General features: G+C 40.1%; 3 protein-coding genes across 4 annotated transcripts; 1 reads left to right on the top strand and 2 right to left on the bottom strand.

The window, feature by feature from the left end:
- Positions 1-3,436: 3,436 nt before the first annotated feature.
- Positions 3,437-7,467, bottom strand: LOC135241860 (pyruvate dehydrogenase [acetyl-transferring]-phosphatase 2, mitochondrial-like). The gene is made up of 2 exons (XM_064312599.1): positions 7,336-7,467; positions 3,437-6,612 (listed from the first exon to the last, which is right to left on the bottom strand). Exon 2 carries the CDS (start codon positions 6,552-6,554, stop codon positions 4,953-4,955), a length of 1,602 nt encoding a protein of 533 aa, XP_064168669.1. The 5' UTR covers positions 6,555-6,612; positions 7,336-7,467; the 3' UTR covers positions 3,437-4,952.
- Positions 7,468-10,212: 2,745 nt separating this feature from the next.
- LOC135241866 (carbonic anhydrase 7-like) lies at positions 10,213-13,802 on the bottom strand. Of its 2 annotated transcripts, none has more exons than XM_064312609.1 (7): positions 13,641-13,802; positions 12,737-12,934; positions 12,411-12,529; positions 12,201-12,296; positions 11,620-11,682; positions 11,050-11,205; positions 10,213-10,771 (listed from the first exon to the last, which is right to left on the bottom strand). In XM_064312609.1, the coding sequence occupies exons 1-7, from the start codon at positions 13,675-13,677 to the stop codon at positions 10,652-10,654; spliced, it is 789 nt and encodes a 262-aa protein (XP_064168679.1). In that variant the 5' UTR covers positions 13,678-13,802; the 3' UTR covers positions 10,213-10,651. The 2 variants fall into 2 exon arrangements, with proteins under 2 accessions (XP_064168679.1, XP_064168680.1); XM_064312610.1 differs by having other exon boundaries at positions 11,632-11,682.
- Positions 13,803-14,539: 737 nt separating this feature from the next.
- Positions 14,540-23,461, top strand: nae1 (nedd8 activating enzyme E1 subunit 1). Its single transcript, XM_064312598.1, has 20 exons — positions 14,540-14,737; positions 15,361-15,464; positions 15,667-15,727; positions 15,979-16,009; positions 16,099-16,170; positions 16,874-16,953; positions 17,088-17,197; positions 17,331-17,440; positions 18,034-18,096; positions 18,281-18,344; positions 18,557-18,648; positions 18,756-18,815; positions 19,029-19,162; positions 19,363-19,438; positions 19,640-19,679; positions 20,089-20,175; positions 20,272-20,364; positions 20,783-20,897; positions 21,123-21,172; positions 22,517-23,461. Exons 1-20 carry the CDS (start codon positions 14,673-14,675, stop codon positions 22,624-22,626), a joined length of 1,617 nt encoding a protein of 538 aa, XP_064168668.1. The 5' UTR covers positions 14,540-14,672; the 3' UTR covers positions 22,627-23,461.
- Positions 23,462-25,239: the final 1,778 nt, after the last annotated feature.

The following is a 25,239-nucleotide window of genomic DNA, read 5'->3' as shown; positions in this document are numbered from 1 at the left end:
AGGAAACGCTTAAAAATGCCAAACTCTCGGTGCTGTATAGGTATGGGGCTTACTGCCGCGCCATGGTGTAACTTGGCAGATGGCATAAATGCCATCCCAATATCAGAGACTCATTGTGAAGGGCTAACATCTGATGAGCGATTTAGTTCTCAACACCAACTTTAAGTATGGACAAAGGTCCAGACTGGTCACTATGTACAGGTGCAGACTTTGAGAGTAGATCAAAAGAACCTGATGAGGAGCTCTTTTCTTGCCTCTGCGGCTTTAAGTGTTTAGTCATATCACAGGACCCGATTAAATGTCGCTGTGTCTGAGAAACGTCAGCAGAGACCAAGGATAATTCCAGGTACTAGAATATATTTACATCACCTAGCCCAGTTTAAGTTACATGACACATTGATTGTTTAAAAGAATGATGTGCTTGCTCAGGTATCCTATGTGTTAAAAAAGCTCACTGGACACTATTTCAGGAAGCCCCTTTTGGAAAATATGCTAAATATACACCAATCAATCATTATTCATGAATCAGCAGACTATTTCTGTGCACTGGGGGTGCTTCACACTTTATAGCTGAGTTTCTGATGAATAAGCCTAATGACAGATATATGACAGATAAATATGAAACACAACACCAGACCAGGCAATTTAATCATGAGAAAATGTGCTGTATCGCAATGTTCTGTATAAACATACATCGTCAAAAATTTTACGTAGGTTGGATATTGTGTTTCATTGTTCACTCTGCTTTATCTGCAAAGCGAAACATCTTACTCACTTTCATTTAACAAAACCCTTATTAATAAGCAGATTTTTTAACAGCTCCAAGTATAACCTTCTACTAATGATCTACTACTTTTTACTGTACCTGCACCCAATGCAGTTGGGTAAAATGGCTTTTAGTTATTATGCCCCATGCAGACAGATGCGATTATCAAATTACACTGTTTTATTCCTTTTAGTAATTTTAAGTCACTAATCCATTCTTTAAAAACTGAAACTTTCACCTGTTTACATGTTGTATTGTTTCTTTTAATATTTGTGCCGTAACTCAATGTTTATTTGTACCGTTTTAACATTGTGGCGTAATGTTTGCTTGTCTGTGCAGGGCTCCACAGAAAAAGAGACTACGTTCTCAGTAGGACCTCCCTGCATAAATAAAAGGTAAATAAAAAAATAAAAATCAAGAGAAAAGTAGTGACCAATGAATATGGAAAATACAGTATAATATGGCATGCATTAATAAATTAGGTGCATTAATACATTTCTACCTTAAGATTTTAAATTTTAAATGTTCCTAGATGTACCTAATTGTTCCTAGATGTACCTACATTTTTACCTTAAGATTTTAAATTTTAAATGTTCCTAGATGTACCTAATTTATCTTAAAGGTTACAGCAATAGGTGCCTCTACTGTACCTTGGATCTGAACTGAAAGTACACTTAGATCAGCATGCCAGTGCCACTTCATACAGCCACTTTGTTAGCACTTTTACAAAGGGCACCAGGTGCTTTTGGATTGTACCATTAGCATAAAAGCCCATGACTTTCATCGGCTGTGAATGACATTGCTTTGGATTGCAATAGACAGCATTGCAAATTCTCTCTCACTCTGCATAAGTGTGTTTGTGTACAATTGGTCAGTTGAATTAAGCAGGAAAAACAGAAAGGAAGAAGAGGAATTTCTGCACTGCTGCTCTCCCTGCTGTTTGATTATTCAGTAGTTAGAAAGTGCATTTCTGCGCAGCACTCTGTAAATTCAGCTCGAACACAGCATCTGCAGAAACAATGTGTTTGCTGTTTGAAGCCACAGGCAATTTGATTTAGAATACAAAAGTAGCACATCATGTTAAAGCTTACTGTACAGCATTGTTTGCCATTGTTGCATAGCTATTGATAATCCAGTCGTTTTGTAGTTAATTTTGTGGCCCAGAAGTGATAGTTTTTTTTTTTTTTTTATCCAATAGAGAAGATGAGCCTTCTAAATGAGCCTATGTGTCAGTCTTGAATGAGATGGTGGATCAACTATTGTTGGAGAAATATGCTGTTTTTTTATTTTTACAAAATATAGTGGTAAACGATGCCCTCTTGTGGACATTTCATGCACTTAGGTCAAGACATTTTCAGTACTTTGAGCAGAGTATGTGGGGGAAACGACAATCTAAAAACATTGAATAAAGCGACAGCAAAACCGACTTTTTTTACAGGTCTGACATAGACCACTAAATTGCATTTACTGTAGACACAATCAACACGTTCTAATTCTGAGCATAAGCTAGGGGTTAGCATATACCAGTAACTAGCAGTGAGCCCCAGTAAGAAATGGCTATTATCCATACAATGTTTATAGTAGTATTCATGTCTTAGATTAAATGGCCAAATATTTGGGAAATATGTTATTGAAATGTGTTAAAACAGTTTATCACCTTTGACATCTCAACATATCAATACACCTACAGTAATGGCATACCAAATTATAGGTAACCCAGCAATACAGATCAAAATTTCAGACCCACCATGTTCTCTGTTGCTCTGCATTGATCATAGATAATTGTTGTTGGTTTACATTTACATGTGATTTTTCAATAAGAAATATGGATGTGGAAGCACTTTGTTGTGCAGTCCCACAACTTGATGTTTGAAAAATCTCAGATGTTTCAGTGCTTTTACCACTCAATTTGTAGTATTGTGACTTATTTATATAGTCCAAATATAATTTGTATGTATAGGCTAGAGTAAGGTCATCTTGTGTACGTACAATGACATATACAACAGTGTAGGACTTCAACGAGTCTCTGTAAAATCCAAGTAACTACCACCCTTACAGCAATTTATTTAAACAGTCCGTGTTAGTGGAATTCATTCAGTGGTCTGCAGATGATGAATGAAAACAAAATGGTTTGTCATGCACCAGTGAAGAACAGCAGTACCTGTTGATACCACTCACTTACTGTCACTGATAGGAACCAAAGCAAAGTCAGCCTGTCAATGTACCACTGACATGGATAAATGAGGCGAGATTTCCAAAACAGGTTCATTTAAATGTGGAACTGAGTAAATGAAGGATTTGCTTAAATTATATTTTACATATCTTGATAATGGACATTGCTATGATGTTTCTTTTTGGTTTATCCTCAATCCTTCATAAAGTACATAGCAAGTTATAATTTGTATAGTTTTTAAATACAACTTGATCCACTTGAAGTTCAGTGACCTAGATACGTAGCTATAAAGCACATTTGTTTGTAAGGTAATACATTACCTCAGATTGTATGTGCCACAGTAATGAAGTATTGTATTATACATTGGCTGTCATAAAATAAGCTGATAACTTTTTAGCAACAACAATACTTATAATGGCTTCTGAAAGGACAGCAACACCAAGCAGAAAAACGTACATGTTAATAAACAAACCCATATAGAGAAAAAAAGCATGAAATTGATCCAATAATCTTTTTGTTTTATTTTATCACCGTTAATTTCCTGTGGAAAAAAAAGGTAATTGCGAACAAACCTACAGTTTAATAGCTTTACCATTTTTCAATTTCTAACACAACATTATGGATAATGAACTATGTTAGCACAAGACTGGTAACAGTTTTACAGGGGGTTGTTGGTAAGAAACACATTTTTGGAACACTCTACTTAAAGCCAACGGACAACAGAAAGCAGTGAAGCAAGAAATAAATAAATAGACAAAAACTGAGAACTCTTATTCTGGAAAACATTGGAAAATTGACAATGGCATTGTAACAGAAAAACAAGGTACACTAGTTGGCACATGGAGTTGGGCACACGGAGCACAAACAGAAAGTGCCAGATTGTCCTGTTCCTTCAGAAATCAATATCCTTCACATTCACATCAGATCATCACAGTAAACAGAAAGCACAACAAAAATGCATCACACACAAACACCAGTCACAAAACTAATAAATATTTGTAATGCAGCGCACAAATATTCTAAAAAAGACCTTGGTATTGCTTTTTAGCGGTCAGTCGAAGTGAGCACATACTGTAGCCAAGTTCAGTTAGGCTATGTCACGTAGCCGTAACTCTCCCTCAAAAACATTTCCTGGGTCATAGCCTTGAATCACTGACCCACAAGAGCACATTAAACATTTGCAGCAGATTTACTGATTTACAGAACCAACCATTTAATAATGTGACTACACAACATGACCCATGCCGTGTTTTCATGTATTTAACACAAGGACTGAATGGACAGTGCGAATTCTGGGGTGCAAAGGACCTGACTAATATTTTATATGAAAGCAATTCATAGATTCATATTATCACATTGTGAATATAAAAAATGTAGTGTAAGTACAGTGACCTTCAATTGTTCCATACAAAGTAAAGGTATGAGAGAAGTCTCAGAGTAAAGACGGTAAGAAGGTAAACAAAATATATGCACACATACCGTATCTCAATATTGATTGTTAAAAATATTTAGAATTTTCCATTTTGATATTTATAAAAAGGTTTAACAGTATATTGAGATGAACTTTTTGAAGAAGCAGGATTCTACCAACTGGGAATGTCTCAGTGAATCCCTCTTAGATTATATACTTAACAACTGTGTGTCAAGTATGACAATGACAAAAGCCTTATTTGCGTGTAAGAAATACACATGCACATTATAACTGAGTCTGATTACATTGTAAGGCTTATGAAGGAGATAGGAGATCACCATATCCAAAGGGGAATCCACGAATCCTGCATCTTTACCTGAAGCACCTTCAGATAAGCAAATATAACTTCCAGCATTTAACTACTTTTTTCAGACAAAAGTGAGAGAAGTCCTTAAAAAAGTGTTGTAAAGTCAGATTTGATGTTTCAGTAACGTGTGACTAGGTATTTACACTGAGAACATAAATGAGACTGACCCCATCACTGACAGAAAAGCGATTACTGTGGCCATACAAGTTCAGGGGTAGCCATGCAATGTCTCATCCTAGGCATCAGAGGGCTTAATGAGGTTGGAGTTGAAGTAGACGATAGTGACGGTGATGTCATCCCGGTACATCCGGGCCAAGTCCTCGGGCAGCGCCAGCATGGCGGAGAGACGCTCCCGGTCCATCTCGCCGTACTCGTTGGTGCCGACAGCGTGGCGGATGAGGTGCGTGGCGGAGTTGGGGTCCAGCACGGGCGCGGCCCGGGCGCGGCGCTGCAGCAGCAAGCTGTGCATCTGGCCCAGGCTGATCTGCCGCTCGCTGGCCGACAGTGGGGCCTGGAGGTGCACGCCCGTCAGGTGCTCCGCCACCAGCCGCACCGCCTCCCCCTCCCCCAGCATGTCCCACAGCCCGTCCGATGCCAGGATCAGGAAGCGGTCCTGGGGCCGCAGCCTGTGGTAGGTCAGCTCCGGGGTGGCCTCCAGGTAGGGCGGCGTGTGGTAGTTGGGGGGCGTGTACTGGTAGATGTTGAGGGACTCCAGGTCGCAGCCGCTCTCCAGCACGCTCTGCTGCAGGTCCCGGCTCCACTTGAAGCGCACGTCCCCGAAGGCGCGCAGGGGCATGAGGATCCCCAGCAGCCGGTCGTCCGTCACCACCGTGCCCCGCTCCGTCCTCGGGTGCTGCGACCGCACCCGGTCCAGCTCGGCCTCGTTCAGGGCGTTGTGGTCATGGGAGAGGGGCAGAGCGCTCCAGCTGCCGTCGTCCTCCTGCACGCCCAGCACGGCGCGGCAGTCCCCGGTGTTGGCCACGTGGATCCCCTCCGTGTCCACGTGCGCCACGCAGGCCGTGCAGCCGGCAAACGCCACCTGCAGGGCCGTGTTCCTCATCAGGTCGCTGTCCAGCGGGACCTGGGCCTCCAGCGAGATGTCAGCATCCAGCCGCCGGAACGCGTAGTCCAGGGCGTCGCGAGGGGGCATGCCCTCCCCGTGCTCCTCACTGTCCAGCAGCTCCTGCCAGAAGAGCCGCAGCTGCTCCACGTACAGCGAGGCCGATTCCCGGTAATTGTAATCGTTGTGGTGCTTGTACCACTGCAGGATGGGCGGCACGGGCCGGAGGTTCTCCATGGCGTCTTCTACCTCCTCCAGGCTCCTCTGGGACATGAGGGCCACCGCCACGTAGTAGAGAAGCCGCTCGCTCACCGCCTGTGCGCAGGCATAGCCCCCGTGACCGTCAAACACACCAAACATCATGCCCTTGGTTTGCAGGCAAGTGGAAGCGCTGCGTCGGTCCTCGTTCGGCGTGTTGGCCGGCAGTTGGTTGCTCTCGTACTTGAGCACAGCGCTGAGGCCCCTGCCGTCAAACTCCGGGATGCGCACGGCCTGCTCATTGGCTCTCAGCATGCCATTCATTTGTGCCTCAGTCAGCTGGAAGTCCAGGTCCTCACGGGTTGAAGAATGGCGCTGGGCACGGGGCACACTACCTGGACCCAGATCACTGCCGCTATGGGAGGAGGAACTGGAGAGCCGGGTTCTTTTGGCCCATGTCACCAAATTGTGAGGAGAGCAGCAACACCTATTGTAGAGTCTGTGCTGCTGGCAACGGGAGACGGAGAGGACGCTACGCTTGGCACAATGCAGGAACCATGAGCATAATGTGACGGACATCTCGGTATTGAAACCTGGAAGATGCTGTCTGTTGTTGAATTCCACTTTATCTCACAACCTGTACAAGTGAAATTAGATTGGTCAACGGGGTAATTTAGCTTATCTAACACGTCAGAATTGTATCTTAAAATAGCATATGTCGAACATTCGCTTCGCAGTTTATGGTAGCAAATGTTGTCGCTCCCTCTAGCTCTATGCATCATAAATGGCTAACATGACTACGTACTCTGTTTTTCCAAATCTGCCAATTTAAACAATAGACGATCATTAGAATATGCTTCTAATGGCAGTTTTTTCCGTTTCCTTGTTTTGTAAGCGAGGCACTTCAAAACATCAATCGGAAAATGAAGACCTGGAATATCATAAACTACCCACACAATTTCTGGCTAGCTATAATAGCTAACCTAGAACAAGTACAGGGGCACCGCATAGTTAGTTAACGTTAGATTCGTAACATTCATCAAAATATTACAAGAAAACGACAAATAAACAGGTAACTTTCAAGCAAACTATAATTATTTAATCAATCATTTAATCAGTGCCCAGGCTGTTCTGTTTGATTCACACATGTAGCTAAATTAACTGTATAAAGTCGATTGCTTGCTAATGTGCGCTGATGTCAGTTTGCAGGTTAGCTACATTACAGTTGTTGCGTCAAATAACCCGCCATAGACAGCTATAAATTATAATCCGAAGTAAAATGCATGATGAACTGCTGGTTATTGCTACGGTATATAAACCTACATATTCTTATTTAACACCCGATTGCATTTAAGCTTACCACGAAGATTCAGTTTTCGTAAACTGTGTGCACCCGGCTTTTCTTTTCCGTGCTATCAGGTTCCTTTCGGTATTATAGCATGGTAATAAAGCACCGCCCCGTATTCTGTGATTGGAGGAACACGTTTATACTATACAGTTTTGTTCATAAATTGATCTAGTCACTCAGTGCCATCCGATTTGTAATGGTAGGGCTACTGCCAGCCAGCCAGCTAGAGAACATTTTGAAACAGCATCTGTAAACCTTGAATAAACCTCAGCATATTGTGCAATTATATGAAAGTACTTTTTATAGATTTTCTCAAGTCGGTGGAATACTTTTTCTAAAACAAAAAATACCGTAAGATTTTAATTGTTGTTTGTGGCCACTGTATACAGCAAGGGAACAAAAATTCATGGTTCAGTCCTGATAATCGTGTTTATTCAGGAATTACTGTAATAATTATTTGCTTTGCATGCCTAATAAATGCAATACTTCTTTACAATTCATGCAAAGTATAGCTATCTTTCGTACCAATGTCTTCATCTCGTTACTGTCACCCCGCAGTACTGTAATCCTACTTGTCAGGCACCTTAAAGCCTTCCAGCTTACTGAAAAGCCTCATCTCCATGTTTTCGCTTTCACATCCTATTATGAATTTTCATCCCAACATAACAATGGTTCCAGTGTATAAAATAAAAGGCTACCAAATGAAAAAGGTTGGGATACATTTCAAGCATCTGGGGGTGGGAGTATATCATACATACAGTAAGCAATATGGTGGATTTACAAATTAACAAGTATTTACAAATGAGCTTGTAACAGAATTTATGCTTGATACTTTCAGTTAAACATGTTCTATGCAGCTTATTTTTAAACAATTCTAGTTCCTGCTATGTAAGTGCTGAGGGTTTTGCATGGTATGTCAAAACAAAATAGCAATCTAAAACATGATTAAGAAGATAATTACTGGTACCTCTTAGGTTACAAATCAGCAGTGTGGTATAATGGCCTGTTTCCTGATGTTTTACTGATGTGGTGGATAAACTGAGGAACATTCGATCAAACTTGGTGCCATGTGCTGAAGTTACCTTGCAGATTTAAATAGGGTTAATGTAAGAACTTACAGTCATTTATAGACAAAATAAAATCCACAAAACCATATAACTGCCACAGACCGACAACTGTAGATTTCTCTTGGTTATGGAATTGTCTTAGAAAACTATGCACAAATTCAGGGATTAAAAATGCTGTTTTTCTCTATCAATATGCACCAGTAAGTAACCAGTTGAGATCTGTAGATCTGAATCCTTATTGAATTACATTGTTTCCCTCAAATTCAAATTTCAAAATCCAATACATGTTGAACCATTTTGTTATTGGTCTCTAAAAATAAATACACTTGTATTGGTGCATGGACAATTTATTTTACCAAGATAATACTAATTCAGAATGCATTAGAATGGGTTTTTCTACTTAATTTCTCAACACCCAAAATGAGACATTGAATGTATCCAAGATCATCATGAACTAATGATGCACTGGGACTGTGCTGCCTTGTTTGTGAGGTATAGATATGGTGGTCTGTAGCTAAACGATAGTGGTGATGGGCACCCCTTGTTTTGGAGGTTATGGAGCCCCCGCTTGGAGAAGCGGATTGTTCAGAGTGCAGGATCTGAGTAAACAGCAGGGATCTTTCCACTGTCTTCATTAGTGAGTGTTTAGAAGCTGTGAAATGAGCCATGGGTTTATTTGTAAATGGAAATCTCAGGCTCTGAATATACACCACAGTGTCAACACACTTTCAGGCTACATTGAGCACCTGCTGTTCCAGGAAAGCCAGTCATGCTATGAAAAAATAAATCAGAAGAACTAACTCTTTGCATATTTGACCCTTTTCACTGTATGAGAAGTAACCAATGGATGCCTCATGTCACAGTACTTGTCATAGGTGTTCAAACAATCCTAATTGTCAGGGCAAATTTTAAAAACAAAGGCGTAATGTTAAATTGAAACTACTGTTCTCTCTGTACATTTCTGAGCAGATTCTTATACAGCTTGGTAATTTTACACCTTTCTTCAGTACATAAGGTCGAAATGTGCTTTAAAACAAAACTTTGTTACATGATCATAAAGCAAGGAAATCATACTGCAAGTATGTATTGCTTATGGACCATTACTGAAACGTCACCCACAGTCAGTGGTGCTGTATGGGGGTGGGATTAGGACGATTCCAGGGCCCCTCAAAAAACAATGACATTATGTTGTTTTGACATTCTGTACAGTACATTTGATCCAGAAGGAATTTTAAACCAACTTCTTACATTTCTGGCCTTGTACTATCGGACGTTTGTAGATGCAATTCTCCATTATACCATTGGGTGGCAATAATGGTTCAACAGCTATATATCAACAATGCAAACTGAGGCAAATCACTCAATATCAAAATGATCCACTAGTCCAATATCTGCATAATTCAAAACATTCAGTGTAGTGCATGAACCTGAGGAAGAGGGGCAGCACGATGGTACAGTGGCAAGAAGGTCCTTAGTTGAAGTCATGGCCTGGGCCTTTCTGTGTGGAGTTCTCATGTTATCCCCGTGCTCGTATGGGTTTCCTCTGGGTACTCCAGTTTCCTCCCACCGTCCAAAGACAAGCAGGTTAGGTTAACTGTTAAATTACTGTTACAAGTACGAGTGAATGGTGTGTGTGCCCTGTGATGGACCGGCGAACTGTCTAGGGTGCATTCCTGCCTCTTGCCCAATGCATGGTGGGATAGGCTCCCACCATGCATTGGGCCACAACCCTGCTCCCACAACCCTGACCAGGAATAAGTGGGTATAGATAATGGACGGATATGAGGAAGACAACATTACTCATCTGCACAGAAGGCACAGATCTGCAAAATAGGCATCTTTAATAAAGAGTAAGTTTAATACATACATTTACAAATTCCATAAAAATAAATTTAAGACAAATCGCAACCAAATCCCTGAGGTACAAATCACTCCCTGCTTGTTTATTGGAGAAGTCCAGAATCAGCTATGGGGCAGTGTCACAAAGCTAACACAGACCTCCTTTAAGGATTAATGCAGCAAAGGAAAACATTGCAGCTGCACTTGTTAATCATTAGGACCTTCACGAGCACAGCAGCCCTCCCTTCTATTACTGTGAAAACAGAATACATCATCTGAAAAGGGTTGCAGACAAAAGCAGGAGTCCTATGGCAGTCAGCAATAAAGACAGCCCGAGCAACAAATAAGACAAACCTGCACAGCTGAATGGAAGGCCAGATTTGGCTGGTCATTTAAGAGATGATATTTGGCCAGGTCTTCCTTTAGTTGTAGGAAGCACAGACTTGCCTGCCCTTCAGTGGCTGAGGTGGTCTGAAGTTATTTTCCATGAATTTCTCATCTTCCTCCTCTTGACTGAACAGCAGCATTCTGAACTTTTCCATCTGTTGGAAAAAGGGAGTCGTGACAGACTTTACCTGATTTGAACACACAAGTTATGCTTAACGCAGCCTGCACAATGCAACTCACAATACACATTTTAAAACTTTAAATCAAATGCAGTTAAGGTTCAGCTCCCAGATAGTAACCTGAACCATTACACCAAATTCGGCGATTTCATAATTACTCTACAACATTTATGCAATCAGGCTTAGAGCTTCGTATAGCCGCATTTAAGGCCAAGCCACTATGTTCCTCTTGGACCCAAAGCAGGCCTGCTCACCTGTTTCTTGGCCACCTCAATGGGTTCTTCAAAAACAATCCAGATAACACTCTCATGGAGTGGGGGTGTGGTCAGGGAACCAGGGTAGGTCCAGTACTTGAGATTTCTTGGAAGAAGGCACTTTGGATTGAATTCCTTTAAGTCTGCAGTGCGACCCTGAGATGGACACACTTCAGGGCAGTTAAATTGAGGGTTCATTATAGTTTACAATTCTACCCCCAAATAAAATACACCAGTTTGAATTTTAGTACAAGTTCTGCTTCATTCCTTTTGCAGCAAGGATGCACAAATTAGGGCTTTAAAAGGTCACTGACCCATGCTTCTGAAATTTCATTGATTTGAGTTTCCTCCCACCAGCTTGGCCTAGATTTAGGGTGAACCCAATCTCCTCAAGTACCCTCCTTGTACCATCTCAGAATTGTATTACTCTGACATCTTCCTGGTTGACCCAACTGTGCTGTGTTTAGTTTATACAGAGCATTACTAATGGTATGTATGAAGATCTGTGGAAAACAGGCAAGTCAATTGCTTCTCAGAAATTTACAACATATGATATGCAATTGCTCTTACTTTAAACTTTACCATATTCAAAGCATCCGTTATCTTGAGTAAACCTTGATGTTCCTCCCCAGCCTACAAAAGGAGGCAACAGTTCTTTCAGTGACAAAGACGATAAGGAAACCAGGTGATTAGTCACCCAACAGCAATTATTTAAAATAACTGTTAATAAGCTGGTTTTATAACCTGAATTACAATACGGCAGCAAAGTGCCAAAACAGCGTCTTAAATTGAGCCCATTACAATTGTCCTATTCAAACACTGGAAAGTCTCAACAAGTCATTTAATGACTAAAATATTCCCAATTATACAAAACTACAACAATCATGTAGTTGTAGAATACAATAATCTAATTTAATTGTTAAGAGGCCTTGCAGTTTGTGCACAATAAATTGTTAATTTGTGTAGAGTGCAGTAGTGCACACAGTCCTGGACATGCTCATTTCAGAATAGGCCTTTAAATGTTTTCATTATTGGAATACTCGTGTCTAGCCTATTCTGGTAATGTGAATGTTTGTATTGATTGGAATGTCAGCTGCTTACATGGCCAGAATGAAACTATAGCCCCTCCAACAGATAGAAATCAGACCCACCTCTAGGAAGACTCCAAGAACAGCAAGGCCATCAGAAGCTGCTGCTGCTTCTCTGAATGTCTGGTACTTGGAAGCATTCCAATGGACCAGGTGAAGCTGTAGGAGGAAGTAACACAGCAGACTTAGGAACTTGCTGTTCAAAGCCAGGCTCAAGCTAGGTCCCTTCTGCCCAGAAACATTGAATGTGCAGATGACCAGAGTCATCCTTACCTCTGACGCATAAGTCTTCCCATCAACAGTGTGCTCAGAACCATGATAATCCTTGTGACCCCAATGAAAGTGGAACTGCTTCAGTCTGTAGGCATCGCTTAGAGGGCCTCCCTCAATTACTGCACAGAGATCAGGTGTCAGAAGAGCCACCTCCAGCACCATATCATCAACACCATTAACTGCACTGACTTGCTACTACAGACAGTCTAGTCACTGTATCTCGGTCAAGGTCAGCCCAACAATCAATGAAACATTTTCTGCAAATACTGCTGAATACACTTCCCTTCTGCCCCAAGCGTGAAAGTTCACCCATGCTTAAGCCTCACCTGGCCCCTGTTCAGTATCCGCATACTCCACAGCCACAGAGCACCCGTTGTTTGAAATGCTGATGGAGGTGCAGTGCTCATATGAGACAATGAGCGGGGACAGGCTAGAGTCATACACAGTCTCAGAGGTAACGATGTTGATTGGAGACTGCCGGTTTCCCTGGGCAATAGGGTAGCCTTTGTGCCAAAAGAAGGGACCTGGGAGAAAGGAAAATCATCAGCTCATGCTCATGTCAGCTTTTTCCCCACATATGCAAACCCTCCTATGAAATGGGTCAGATCTGAAAGAGCACATGGATTTAAGTTGTCATTTCTAAGTCCCAAACGTCACAGGCAACTGGGGGGGGTTGAAAAGATCCACACTACACTTTTCCCAATAAAGATTAGTTGAAAGTTGATTAGTTTTTTTTTTGTACGTCGCTTTGGATAAAAGCGTCTGCCAAATGAATGTAATGAATGAATAATGAAAGTCTTGAACATTTTTTGTCATTTTCCTCAGATGTTATACTGATTGGGGTTGTTAAAGTCTAAATCAAACAATCAGTCGCTTCAAAATTTTGATTGTGTTCTAGAAAGAATCTATATGATTTTTAATAAACCAAATTTATATTCATATCCTGAATTGCATGTATAAATATGGAACAAACACAAACTTAGATTCTGATGGCAACCTTTGTATGCCAATCTTATGACATTAGCTGCAATTTAGCTCCAACGCACATTCAGATCCTTCCAAATTCCCAATTTAAAGTATAATCGACTATTTAACTTTTTTATTTATTTATTTTTAGAAATTACAATATGTTTCTTTGTCTGATGGTCCTAACATCAGTTTATTCATTTAAAAAAAATAGATACTCACAGAGCCAACTAGTCTATTGTATTTTACACAGACTCATCTTACCGTCGTCTTCTCCATACCCCCAACAATTACTAGTCATCGTGAGAATTCTCTCACACTTTCTCTGTGACTGGGAAGGTAAGCTAATAACAACCAAGTCACTGTCTGTATCGCGGGACAGAAATAAAACAGGCCCACTCCCGGACTGAAATGGCAGTCTTTTAAATGGGACGAAGGTGGAGACACTATGGGCTGTCCAAGCTGCAAGAAATGAGTCGTAATTCTAATTTAATTCTCCTCCCATCTATTAGCGCCACTAATAGGCCTACGTCTAATTCTCAGTCTGCATTCTAGGCAGTAATGCTTTTGAAATGTTCGTTGGTGGTTTCTTATTCAGGAGGATTAATTTCGTTTCACATATCCTTATTTCATGCAAAGACATCTAAGCAACCATCTATTTTTATTTTCAGTCCCCCGGGAAAATAGCCTATCAGTGCATACTTGCATTGCCATTTTTTGTATTTATTTATTTTTTCTGCATAAACGTTTTATTTAGGTAACTGTTTTTGACGTTTCATCTGAGCTATCGAGTTGTCCTACCAAGAGTTTTGCGCATGCTAAACAGAACATATATTTGTGTTTACCCCATTGTTCTGAAAGTCAGTACTATCACAGCATTACTGCGATGAAACGACAAGGCGGCCGTTTAAGCGTCGCGATTTTATTTTTGCGAACAAATTATTTTGTTGCCCTGGTGGTTAAATGTGTAACGACAGTGCACCTTTTATATAAGCAGTGCACCGAAATCATTTCCTCGTCTCAAGTCAATCACTCTATGGTGAATCCTCGTCACTGCTGTCAACCAATTGGAATTGCAGCCGGGATGTGCCTATATCCTGTCCCATTTACTGATTCTGGATCAGTTTGTGCATTTGCTTAAAATGAGTTACGTCAGGAGCGGGTTTGTTAAACTGTTCCTAGATCCGCTACAGACAGGAGCATAAAATATGCAAAGGCGAACAACTGCGTGAGCTGATAGCTCGTTAGCCCTGTAGCTCCCAAACTTGCAGTTAGCAAGGAGTTGTGCTGTTGAGAATGAGCATGGCAGACAATTTTAAAGGAAAAACGTCAAAAGAGCAGAAATACGATCGACAGCTCAGGTAGCTATCGAATCCCACACTATAAATACCAGGCACCCAGAAGTATGTTAACGCTACACTGGCTAGGTTAACGTAGCTAACGTTAGTCTTTTGCCCATCAGCGTCCTTTCAGTCGTTTCCTCTAAATAGACGTTCATGCTCGCTATATAGGCTAGCCGTCTCATGTTAGCTAACTAGCTAACGAAAACGTAATTTGGGATGCCGGTAGGCCGTAGTTGTAGTGATTACCAAACACTGACTAATTTTCCTGTTTGCGATTTAATGCCCTGGTTGTCCATGCACGTCAACGAATACTAAGCTAAATCTTTATTTCCTAAACAAAGCAAATCCGCTGTGTAGCACGCCAGCAATAAGACGTCATAGATTGGGAAAATTCTCGTGCACCGGGTACAAAACATGAGTCAACAAAACTAGTGTACATAAATGCATATTATACACCTTCATACTTCAATCTATAACTAAAACAGACCAAGGGTTCACACAATCGCAAGGTATTTGTAAGGCTAGATAACAAACTAATATGGTTTGTGACCACATTCATTGTCGCTGGGTAAATGGATGAAAATGTACTATGGTTATGTACTGAAGAATTGTCTCAGTATTGTACCGGTGTTCTTTTTCAGACTGTGGGGTGATCATGGACAAGAAGCGTTAGAAAATGCTCATGTTTGTTTGATCAATGCTACAGTTTCTGGGACCGAAATTCTTAAAAACCTGGTGCTTCCAGGTAAGAGATTTTCAGCGTTACAAAGGCTTAGATGTCTTATTTTAAAATTAAAAAAAAAAACAACTGCTCCTTTTTTATTCGACTGTTATTGTAATGCAGTGCTCAGCGTCTGATCCATAACCACATAAGCTTGCAGTGTACCTGACAGCAGGGCTGAATTGATGATTGATTTTTCAATGAGTTTATACTTTCCCTCCCTCAGGCATTGGCGCATTCACCATTGTAGATGGACACAAAGTCTCTGGAGAAGATGTTGGAAACAAGTGAATTGCAATATTTTATTAATTTACTTGTTTTATAAAGCTTTGGTATAGGCAAAAAAGTTAAATGTCTTATTTCCTTAAGGAGTTTGGCAAACCTTAATTTTGATTAAAAATGTATTTTTAAAAGAGAAGCAAGTTATTAAAATTTGAATTAATATTAATACAGTTTATTTATAATTTTACTGCAGTAAATCTATAAAAATGTCACTGCATAACTATACAATGTTAATAATGGAAACCTTTGATTGCAGCTTTTTTCTAAGTAACAACAGCATTGGAAAGGTAAGCTATGTTGACTTGTATTTGATTCATAAAATGCATAACCCTTCCAGCATGGCATAAAGAAAAGGTAAACTCTTCTGTTTTTTCAGAATCGTGCCCAGGCTGCCACAGAGCTCCTACAGGAATTGAACAGTGACGTATCTGGAAACTTTGTCGAGGAGGTCAGTGACTGATGTGTAATGGTCCCCTGTGTTTACTGGCTGTTAATGCATTGACAGTTAAAATATGCCTGACAAAATAGATCCCTTGCTGGTATGTAGAAACTTATGGAAGGAAATCCTTGAACTGCCATAAAACAAGTTCAAGCACCAATTTGTAATTTCAAGCTCATCAGTTTTTATATTCCATTGATGTTTTGTGGGATATATGCTACTTTGATATGGAAAGGTTCTCCTATGGCACATTTAAGTAAAAATGTTTTATTTTAATTGAAGGCTTGTCACTTCAAATATGGATGTAAAATAGTTATTCAAATTTATGAAAGTGAAAGGAACTGTGATTGAACTGATTAGTGAACCTATCCTCTGTATGTCCAACATCCATTGACAAGTAAAATGATAGCCTAATTGATATCTTCTTCACATATTTCTTACTTTGCCTTAACAGTGAAATCCACTATAGACTGTGTGGCATGGAGATAATGAGACCAGGATAATTTATGTTTAACAGTTAAAATGTGAACATTGGCACAAGATAAAAAGGGGCTCTTGTGTGATTCTACATTTCTAAAAATGAATATTTAGCAATGATCAAATGGAAAACATAATAAACAAAATATGTGTTCTTATTGTTCTTAACTGTCACAGGTTTTTTGTTGCCTTGTATGTGGCAATGTAATGTGCATTTTGGCCATTTCTTCTGTAGACTCCAGACAAGCTCTTGGACAATGACCCGGAGTTCTTCCACAGGTTTAGCTTGGTGATTGGCGTTCAGCTCCCCGAGAGGTAGGACACACTTTCCTCTGTAACCAGGGAATGTATTGCTGACATTAGTTTGTTGAGGCGTGTTTTTATTCTGTTATTCCTGCCATCTGTGTATTTACGTTTTTGAAAAGTTTGTTTCCTGTTTTCTCCCGCAGCACATTTCTTAGACTGGGGGCAGTTTTGTGGAGTGGCGCAGTGCCCTTTCTGCTGTGTAGGACGTATGGCCTCGTTGGGTACATGAGACTAGTGGTGCAAGAACACACAGGTATGGGAAGTCTGAATTTTGATTGTGCGTCTGTTTCAGTTGTAATTCAGTCCAGTTTGGTAGGAATTACATCAGATGCTGTATGTATGGTGGTTTTATGGTAGTGCTGATTGATCCTGCATTTTTCCCCTAGTCATTGAATCTCATCCAGACAATGCATTGGAAGACTTGAGGCTGGACCACCCATTTGCTGAGCTGAACAATCACATTCAGAATTATGACCTGGATAATATGGGAAAAAAGGTCTGTTTTTTTTTTGTTCCCTTTTCTGAAATAATATGGAAAAATAAATATGAAATAATATATTGTACCGCTAATTGAACAGAAGTCCATATGAGTATCACACCTTGGTTGTTTGTGTGTTTTAAATACAAGTGTGGTCCTGTTTGTTTGGAGGCATGTGGTAATCCTATAATAGTGACATAAATGCACTTGGGGGTAAATTGGAGAACTCGAACTGAGACCACTTTTGAAGGACCGTCTCAGACCATTTGGAAATTATTGTGTGATATTTATATAGTATTAAATAAAACATACTGAAGTTTATCTGTAAATGAACTGCACAAAAAGGGGATCAGTCTGTGGTGATGTCATGTCTGTTCAGTGTCAGCATCTACACTGTAGATCACGCTCCTGTATGGTTTTTGGAAGTACTGAATCTTCCCTCGATAGTGTACCCTTTCATTGTGTTCTGTTTTTAATTAAGTTAATTCATGAAAGCACCAACAATGTTTACTCTGTGGTCCATGTTTTAGTTAGTTAGAGATATAATTCCTTGTGTTATGTTGTTTTAAATCTAAATATTATTTTTCACTTTCTTATTTCCATTGCCACAGGATCATAGCCATACGCCATGGATAATCATCGTCGCTAAGTATCTTGAAAAATGGTTCAGTGAGGTAATTTTTTCATTTATAATTGAGGTTGAATTACTTTACTACTAATTCATGTTGAATGTTGAGAAAGAGAAGAGAACTTGTGGATTTGTACTGTCCTGCTTGTGTATTATGTAGCGTGGTCAAAGCTCAGTATTAAAAATTACACCTTCATAAGTAATAATGTGGAAAACATATTCCTTCCCAGCACAATTTTCAGCTACCGAAGAACTACAAAGAGAAGGAAGCATTCAGACAGCTTATTCGGCAAGGTACAGCCAGCATCCTTCAAAGATTATTGATCGTTAAGCTTTCATTTACATTTGAAGTGGTATGTATGAGCACATGGTGCGATGTTTAGTTTTAAAACAATATATTGTATTCTCACACTAGGCATGGTACTTGCATGTCAATCTTATTTATTACCAGTGTTTCCCATGACATCTCAGTGTAGTTCTCCAAGTTCTCTGTTGCATTTGCTCAGGAATCCTCAAGAATGATAACGGAGTTCCTGAAGATGAGGAGAACTTTGACGAGGCAATCAAGAATGTGAACACGGCCCTGAATCCCACCAAGGTGGCGTTTCCCCTCTCTTTGAGTCCTCCCTCAAGCAGCCTGGAGGGGCAGGAATGACTGTTGGTTTATATTATTGGTTTCTAATCATACTGCCCTCTGTCTCACAGATCCCCAGTGCAATAGAGGATCTCTTCAATGGGGAGCAGTGCAAGAACATTACGTCTCAGGTGAGGCTGGCTCATCAAAGAAACTACTGCAGATATTGATTTTTGTCAGCTTCCTGTTTCTTCTTTTTGCATGATCCTCCCTTTTATTCGTGTTAATCAGCGCTCTGTGCAGCTGTGTCTGTTTCCATTTGCACTCCACCACTTCCACAGTAATGCTGCGTTAATGTCTGTCACATAAACAGCTGTTTGCATCCCGCTTCTTTGCATCTGCAGACGGCGGCGTTCTGGGTGATGGCCCGGGCGGTGAAGGAGTTTGTGGAGAATGAGGGTGCAGGAAATCTGCCTGTGAGAGGCACCATCCCAGACATGATCGCTGACTCTGAGAAATTCATCAAACTCCAGAGCATGTAGGTCAAATCATTATGGGTACTCGTGTTCTCCTAAGATGGACAAATCATTAGTAATGAACTAATACCTATGTTGCACAAGTATGTAGCCAGCACCAACATTCTGTTCTTGTTTAATTTGACTTTATTGTAAATCCCTGTGGATAACAGGAGCTAATATCATTTCAGTCCCATACATGATTGCACTTGTCTGTATTCAGTTACAGAGAGAAGGCAATGCAAGATGCCATGGTTGTGTCAAAGTATGTGGAATCTCTGTTGCAGTCAGTTGGAAAGGTATGTGTGTAGCATACTGTTTTAAGGTTATGTAATCTAACTTTATTTTTACAGTATTCATGTTTTCCAATGTAATATTCCCGATGTAGAGATGGTGATTTTTAATCTTTGGCAGTTGTTTATGTTGCACATTCTAATGAAATAAAAGGCCAGAATAGTATTGATTACTGTTTGAATTAATTCTATTTATTTTTACTTAAGCCAACAGAAAGCATTTCTGAACAAGACATTAAGCTCTTCTGTAAGTACCTTTAACTGCACATTTCCTATTAACAAGAGAACAATATACTGTATTAAAGAACTAATAATGAAAACCAAAATGGTAAATGTGGTATCAAAGGAATTTAGCAACAGAGTTTAGATCTGTATTCAGCTTTAATTTAAGTGCAATTTGGTGAAATCGAAATCAGTACTGGCGTGTGCTGGGTATGCTGTTCACAGGAATGTTTTTCACCAGATGTGAGTGAAATTAATCCGCCTACCGTAATTATTGTAGACTGTGGTTACTGTTGGAGTAAATAACCAGTGCAGGCATGATTTAACATGATTTTGCTGATTTCCCAGACTCCACTGTACAAAAATATAATCAAACGCCTCAGATATGCTCACGGTATGACTTGAAAAGCAAAAGCGGGTGGTTTGTTTTGCAGGTAAGAATTCAGCTTTTCTGAGAGCGGTGAGCTGCCGGTCGCTAGCTGAGGAGTACAGCATGGACTCCTTCTTTAAGGACGAGATCAGTAAGTGAGCCCCGCTCTTGGCCCTGGGCCCGACTCAGTGGATGGAGGGATGGGGAGTAATGCGGCTAAGCTCTGGTGTCTCGATTGTGCCCACAGCCTCCTGCATGGACAGCCCCGACAGCGAGATGGTGCTCTACCTCATGCTGCGCTCGGTGGATCGCTTCTACCAACAGCACTCCCGCTATCCAGGTAATGCCAAATACGGCTCGCTGTTCATTCTTATCCGTTTTACCAGGACAGGATTACTGTATTATATTTGATTAGCATCTTCCTGTATTCCATTTAGCCAACTTGTTTTTTGCATGTATACATTTGTGCATTTGAGGAAATGGAGCACCTTGCTTAAGGATATAGTGGCAGTGTGACATTTGGTATTTGACCAGCAAACCTACAAAAGCTTTTGTTAATTTGGCTATATATGTGGCAGTCATGTTGATTGTTTTTAAATGTAGGCGTATAATGGCTCATACTCTGTTCCCTGTTTAACCTGTGGCTTAATGGATTTATCTTGGTAACATTACATAATTCTTATTTCCCTGAGGACACCTTTTGAGGAATGTCTTAATGTATTCAGCCTATAAATTAAGCACACGCATGTTCTCCACAGGCGTCTACAATTATCAGGTTGAAGAAGACATTGGCCAGCTGAAGTTGTGTGTGAACGGCTTGCTGCAGGAATATGGCCTGAATGTGAATGTAAAAGATGACTACGTACATGAATTGTAAGTTTTTAAAAAAGCAGCGTCCTTACTGGACCGAAAACCTTTTTTTTGGAAATGGTGTACTGTACATCTGGTTTAACAACAATCTGCCTTTTACATCCTTTATAAGTTTGTATCTGTATAATTATTGTGTGAGAGCATGTGAAAGAGGTACGGATCAGGCATATAATGAATCAGGCAGTTTAACATACTTTCTAAATGTATGGTATTTACATATCCTTACAGCTGTCGCTACGGTGCTGCTGAACCCCACACAGTAGCATCTTTCTTGGGAGGTAAGTCTTGTCGGACTTGTATGTGTGTTTGAGTCTGCACCCATCGGTGGCATCAGCCTCTTTAAGACCTTTTCAGTCATTTGTCTTCTGTACTAGAGATTTGAGTCTGAATAAAAGACCTTACTGGGGCTTAATGTTACATTATTGCAAAGGCAGAAAACATCTGAGTCCATGGATTACTTGTTGAAACAGATACACTATATGGCCAAGAGTATGTGGGCACCTGACATCTAACATCTCATCCAAAACTATGGGCATTAATTTGGAGTTGTTCCACCCTTTTTATTCTGCTATTACAACCTCCACTATTCTGGGTAGGCTTTGTACTAGATGTTAGAGCATTACTTCTGGGATTTGCTTCCATTCAGTCAGAAGAGCATTACTAGGGTTGGGCACTGATTGGGCGATTAAGATCGCAGTTGGCTTTCCAATTGATCCCAAAGGTGTTGGATGCGGTTGAGGTCAGGGCTCTGCAGGCCAGTCTGGTTCTGCCACACCTTTCTCAAAAAACCTTTTGTTTATGGACCTTGCTGTGTGCCTGTGTTTTCATGCTAAAACAGGTAAGCGCCTTCCCCAAACTGTTGGGGAAGCACATAATTGTCTAGAATGTCAATATATGCTGTAGCATCAAGATTTACCTTCACCGGAACTAAGGGGCCTAGCCCAAACCATGACAGCCCCAGGGGTGTCCAGATAGTTTTGGTCATATAGTGTATTTCCTCCAAAGACATGGCTGTTCCCCTATAGGGGACATGAGTCTCTGGTCTTAAGTCTTGATCTCAAGGATTATTCTACTTTGTTGAAACCCACACTATGAGAAACATTCAGTAAAATTAAAATAATATTTTTGAAAAGATTTTCACTGGAACACAAGGCACTTGTATTTTCTCACAAAATGTAAGTATTTTAACTTTTTTTCTGCCGGGTTTCAGGAGGATATGCACATTTGTTCAGGGGTTGGACAAAATAAAGGAAGCTGGCATTTATGTCAGGGCTGGCATTTATGACAGGGACATTTTCCTCAAAGAACTGAAGGTTTTCATTCTTGAAAAATGGTCTGGTATCTCATGACATGCAGTTCAGCACATGTATGACAGCATTCCAAGAAGGACGAAAGCAGTTCTAAAGGTGAAGGGTGGCCATACCCCTTAACTAGTTACTTAAGGTTTGTACATTATTAAATGTTTGTATATTAGGTGTTCCCATTATTTTGTCCAACCCCTGTGTATCATCACAATAATGTGTATTGAATATTTTACTTTAGTCTGATGTATACTGTAATATTTTATAAACTTCTGAAATACATTTTGGTGGATTAAAAAGTTTTTTTAAATTTTTATTTAGGATCTGCTGCTCAGGAGGCTATCAAAATTATCACACACCAGTTTGTACCTTTCAACAATACCTTCATTTACAACGCCATGTCTCAGACATCTGCCACTTTCCAGCTGTGAAATAAAGCATTTGCTCTATGCTGTACCATTATTTACTGTGCTGTAAAATGTTTGTTTGTTATTTAATGCTCCAATATATAGCCCGCAAGTTTATCAAAATGTCGCCAAATGGGATAGTCCTTCTTGTCACACGTTAAAGGGCTTTATCTTCCCGTTTTGTTCTTTACTGATATAGCCAATTGTCAAACAATGTTCGATGGAAGTCAAAAGTTTATTCTGTATATATCACTGAAATGAGACATTGAACTTAGTCACAATCTTCTTATGTTTGGAAACTTACTGTATTTGCACGGTCTTACATGCAGAACAGGTGACGTATGCATGAACATTGAAGTGGGTTTATCCACAGTGGAAATAATTGCAGTTTGTTCGTTAACTACCACTTAATTACAACATTTGTATTTTTTTGTTGGTGATAATTTAAAAACATAATGGTATGACTATATTTTGCCAGTGAAGCCTCATTAGCTATTCTGGCATCTAAATGTTGGGTCTCGGGCCAATTGTTGACTTTTTTGTATCCTCCTTTCAAAGAATGGAGGTCACCTTGTTTGCATTCTGAAGAATATAGACTTCAGTTGTTTCAGTATAATTACTGATATTGGCGAATTTCGTCATATAATTGGTTGTTATTATGTCTAACTCAGCTATTTCCATTGTAGATGTCCTGGATTTATATCACTATATTAATGGTGTACTACATAAATACTGTGGGAAATGCCTTGTGTTTGTCACAGAGATGCAGAATTGTGATAAATTAATAAGGTGTCCTGAGTAAAACATTTTCCTGCACCAAAGTGGTGATGGAAAAAAATAAAATTGTACATACTTCTCATACAGTATGTTCTTTGTCACTGGCGTATGTCCATTAACACACAACACTACATTGTTAAATGTGCCCAATCTTCCTACAAACCTGAAAGCAGTGCAAAAGTGCATAGTGTGCCTTCAGAATTAGAAAAAATATGCAGCAGAGATTGCTAGGTTCACTACAAAAAGTACCTATTCCTTTCCTCAAAGCTTCCTTCAGTGACAAATACCATACTTTCTAATGTATCATTTATACATTTCTGAAAATGTATACCATGTAATTGGAAGGTATTTTAGGCTTTTCCCTCTCGGCATTACATTATAACAGCGCCGTGAAAAATTATTTGCCCCCTTCCTGATTTCTATTATTGCATATTTGTCACACTGAATGGAAGGGGGAAAATGCTTTTCACGGGACTGTATCAAGCCACTGCTCATAGCTACTTTTTTATACTCATATTTGCCCTAAGGTGACAAAATTACTTTTGTTATATTGGAATTGGACAGCAGCATATAATATGCACAAGCTTTCGCTCGTATACTAAGACAAACATCAAGTCATGAACTTTACGTGTTCCAGTGCTATCTTGTCTAGCTTCATCAATGTAGACAAACAAATTTATTGCTCAACCTGCATTCTGTACAGTGTCCTGACTTATGCTGATTCAACTGGACTGCGTACTTCCTGGAATATGGCAGTAAACCCTTTGTTTCTGCTGTACTAAGGGCAGGTGTGGCCACACATTTAAATGAACTCACTCTGTAAATTGTGTCTACTGGACCAGGCCATTTGTTCTCAGACAGTCAACTAATTTAATTAGCGTTGGCACTGGTGCATATTATGAAATGAGCTATTTCATATTGGTGTCTCCGCTGGAGTAACTTGCCGTGAGCTAATGCCTGATGGTTGTAAAAAAAAAAAAATGTGTGAAAAGGTTCTTTGAGTTTTGGCAGGCTTACTTTGGGAATCCAGCTGTTGGTGTGAGAAAGACGCTGAGATCAGCTTTTGGTGTTGGCAAAGGGCTAAGTGATGAATCCTCCACCGGTATGCTAATTAAATTACATCTGAACAGGCTGGAAAACAAATGGTCTGCACTTGCTCGCTTTATGCATCTTGCCGCCTCTTTAGAGAGATTTTAGAAGGGTTTCCTGTTTTAAGACTCCCAATGCCTATGGGTCCTGAAAGGTGATTATAAATAATCTATTAGAGGTGGAAGGTGAGACTGATTTTCTTCTGCATTCCAGTGAGAAAGAACCATACCAGAGAATCTTGCTGATTTTATTCAGACCTTGAGCACCTTTGGTGTCTGAAGCATCTGTACTCTCTGAATTCCCAGGTGTATGCTGTAATTGCCCTTTTCTCAATGAAACAGTCAGAAGAGCATATTTATCAAGTGTCTGGGCATCATCATTCATAAGTAAAAGAAGAACATTGCACATTTCTCATCCTTTAAAAAAAAAAAGACATTTCTTGCCCTCTGAATAAAAAAAGGTGCAGCATTTAAGACTATGTTCATCCTGCAAGTTGAAACATTGCATTTTGGTGCTTTGCATATGAGAGAACTGCATGCTGAAGAATTTTGGATGAGTTCTGTCACAACTCGTGAACTTGTCATCTCCAGTCAGTCATTGTTACATTCCTCCATGGGAGTGAGCACTCTGTGTTTGTTTCCTGACTCGGATGTCTCAGATGGATCTAGTAAGCAATTTCCGGGAGAAGGGTGGAGTGCTGTTTGTTTACAACCTTCCCAAATCAAGTAACTGTTTACTGAGGAAATGGACAGCCTACCCCATTTACCTAGA

This window comes from Anguilla rostrata, chromosome 16, assembly GCF_018555375.3.
Source record: "Anguilla rostrata isolate EN2019 chromosome 16, ASM1855537v3, whole genome shotgun sequence".
NCBI classification, from domain to species: Eukaryota; Metazoa; Chordata; class Actinopteri; order Anguilliformes; family Anguillidae; genus Anguilla; species Anguilla rostrata.
The sequence above is the reverse complement of the archived record's forward strand: the minus strand, read 5'-3'. Positions and strand labels throughout refer to the sequence as shown.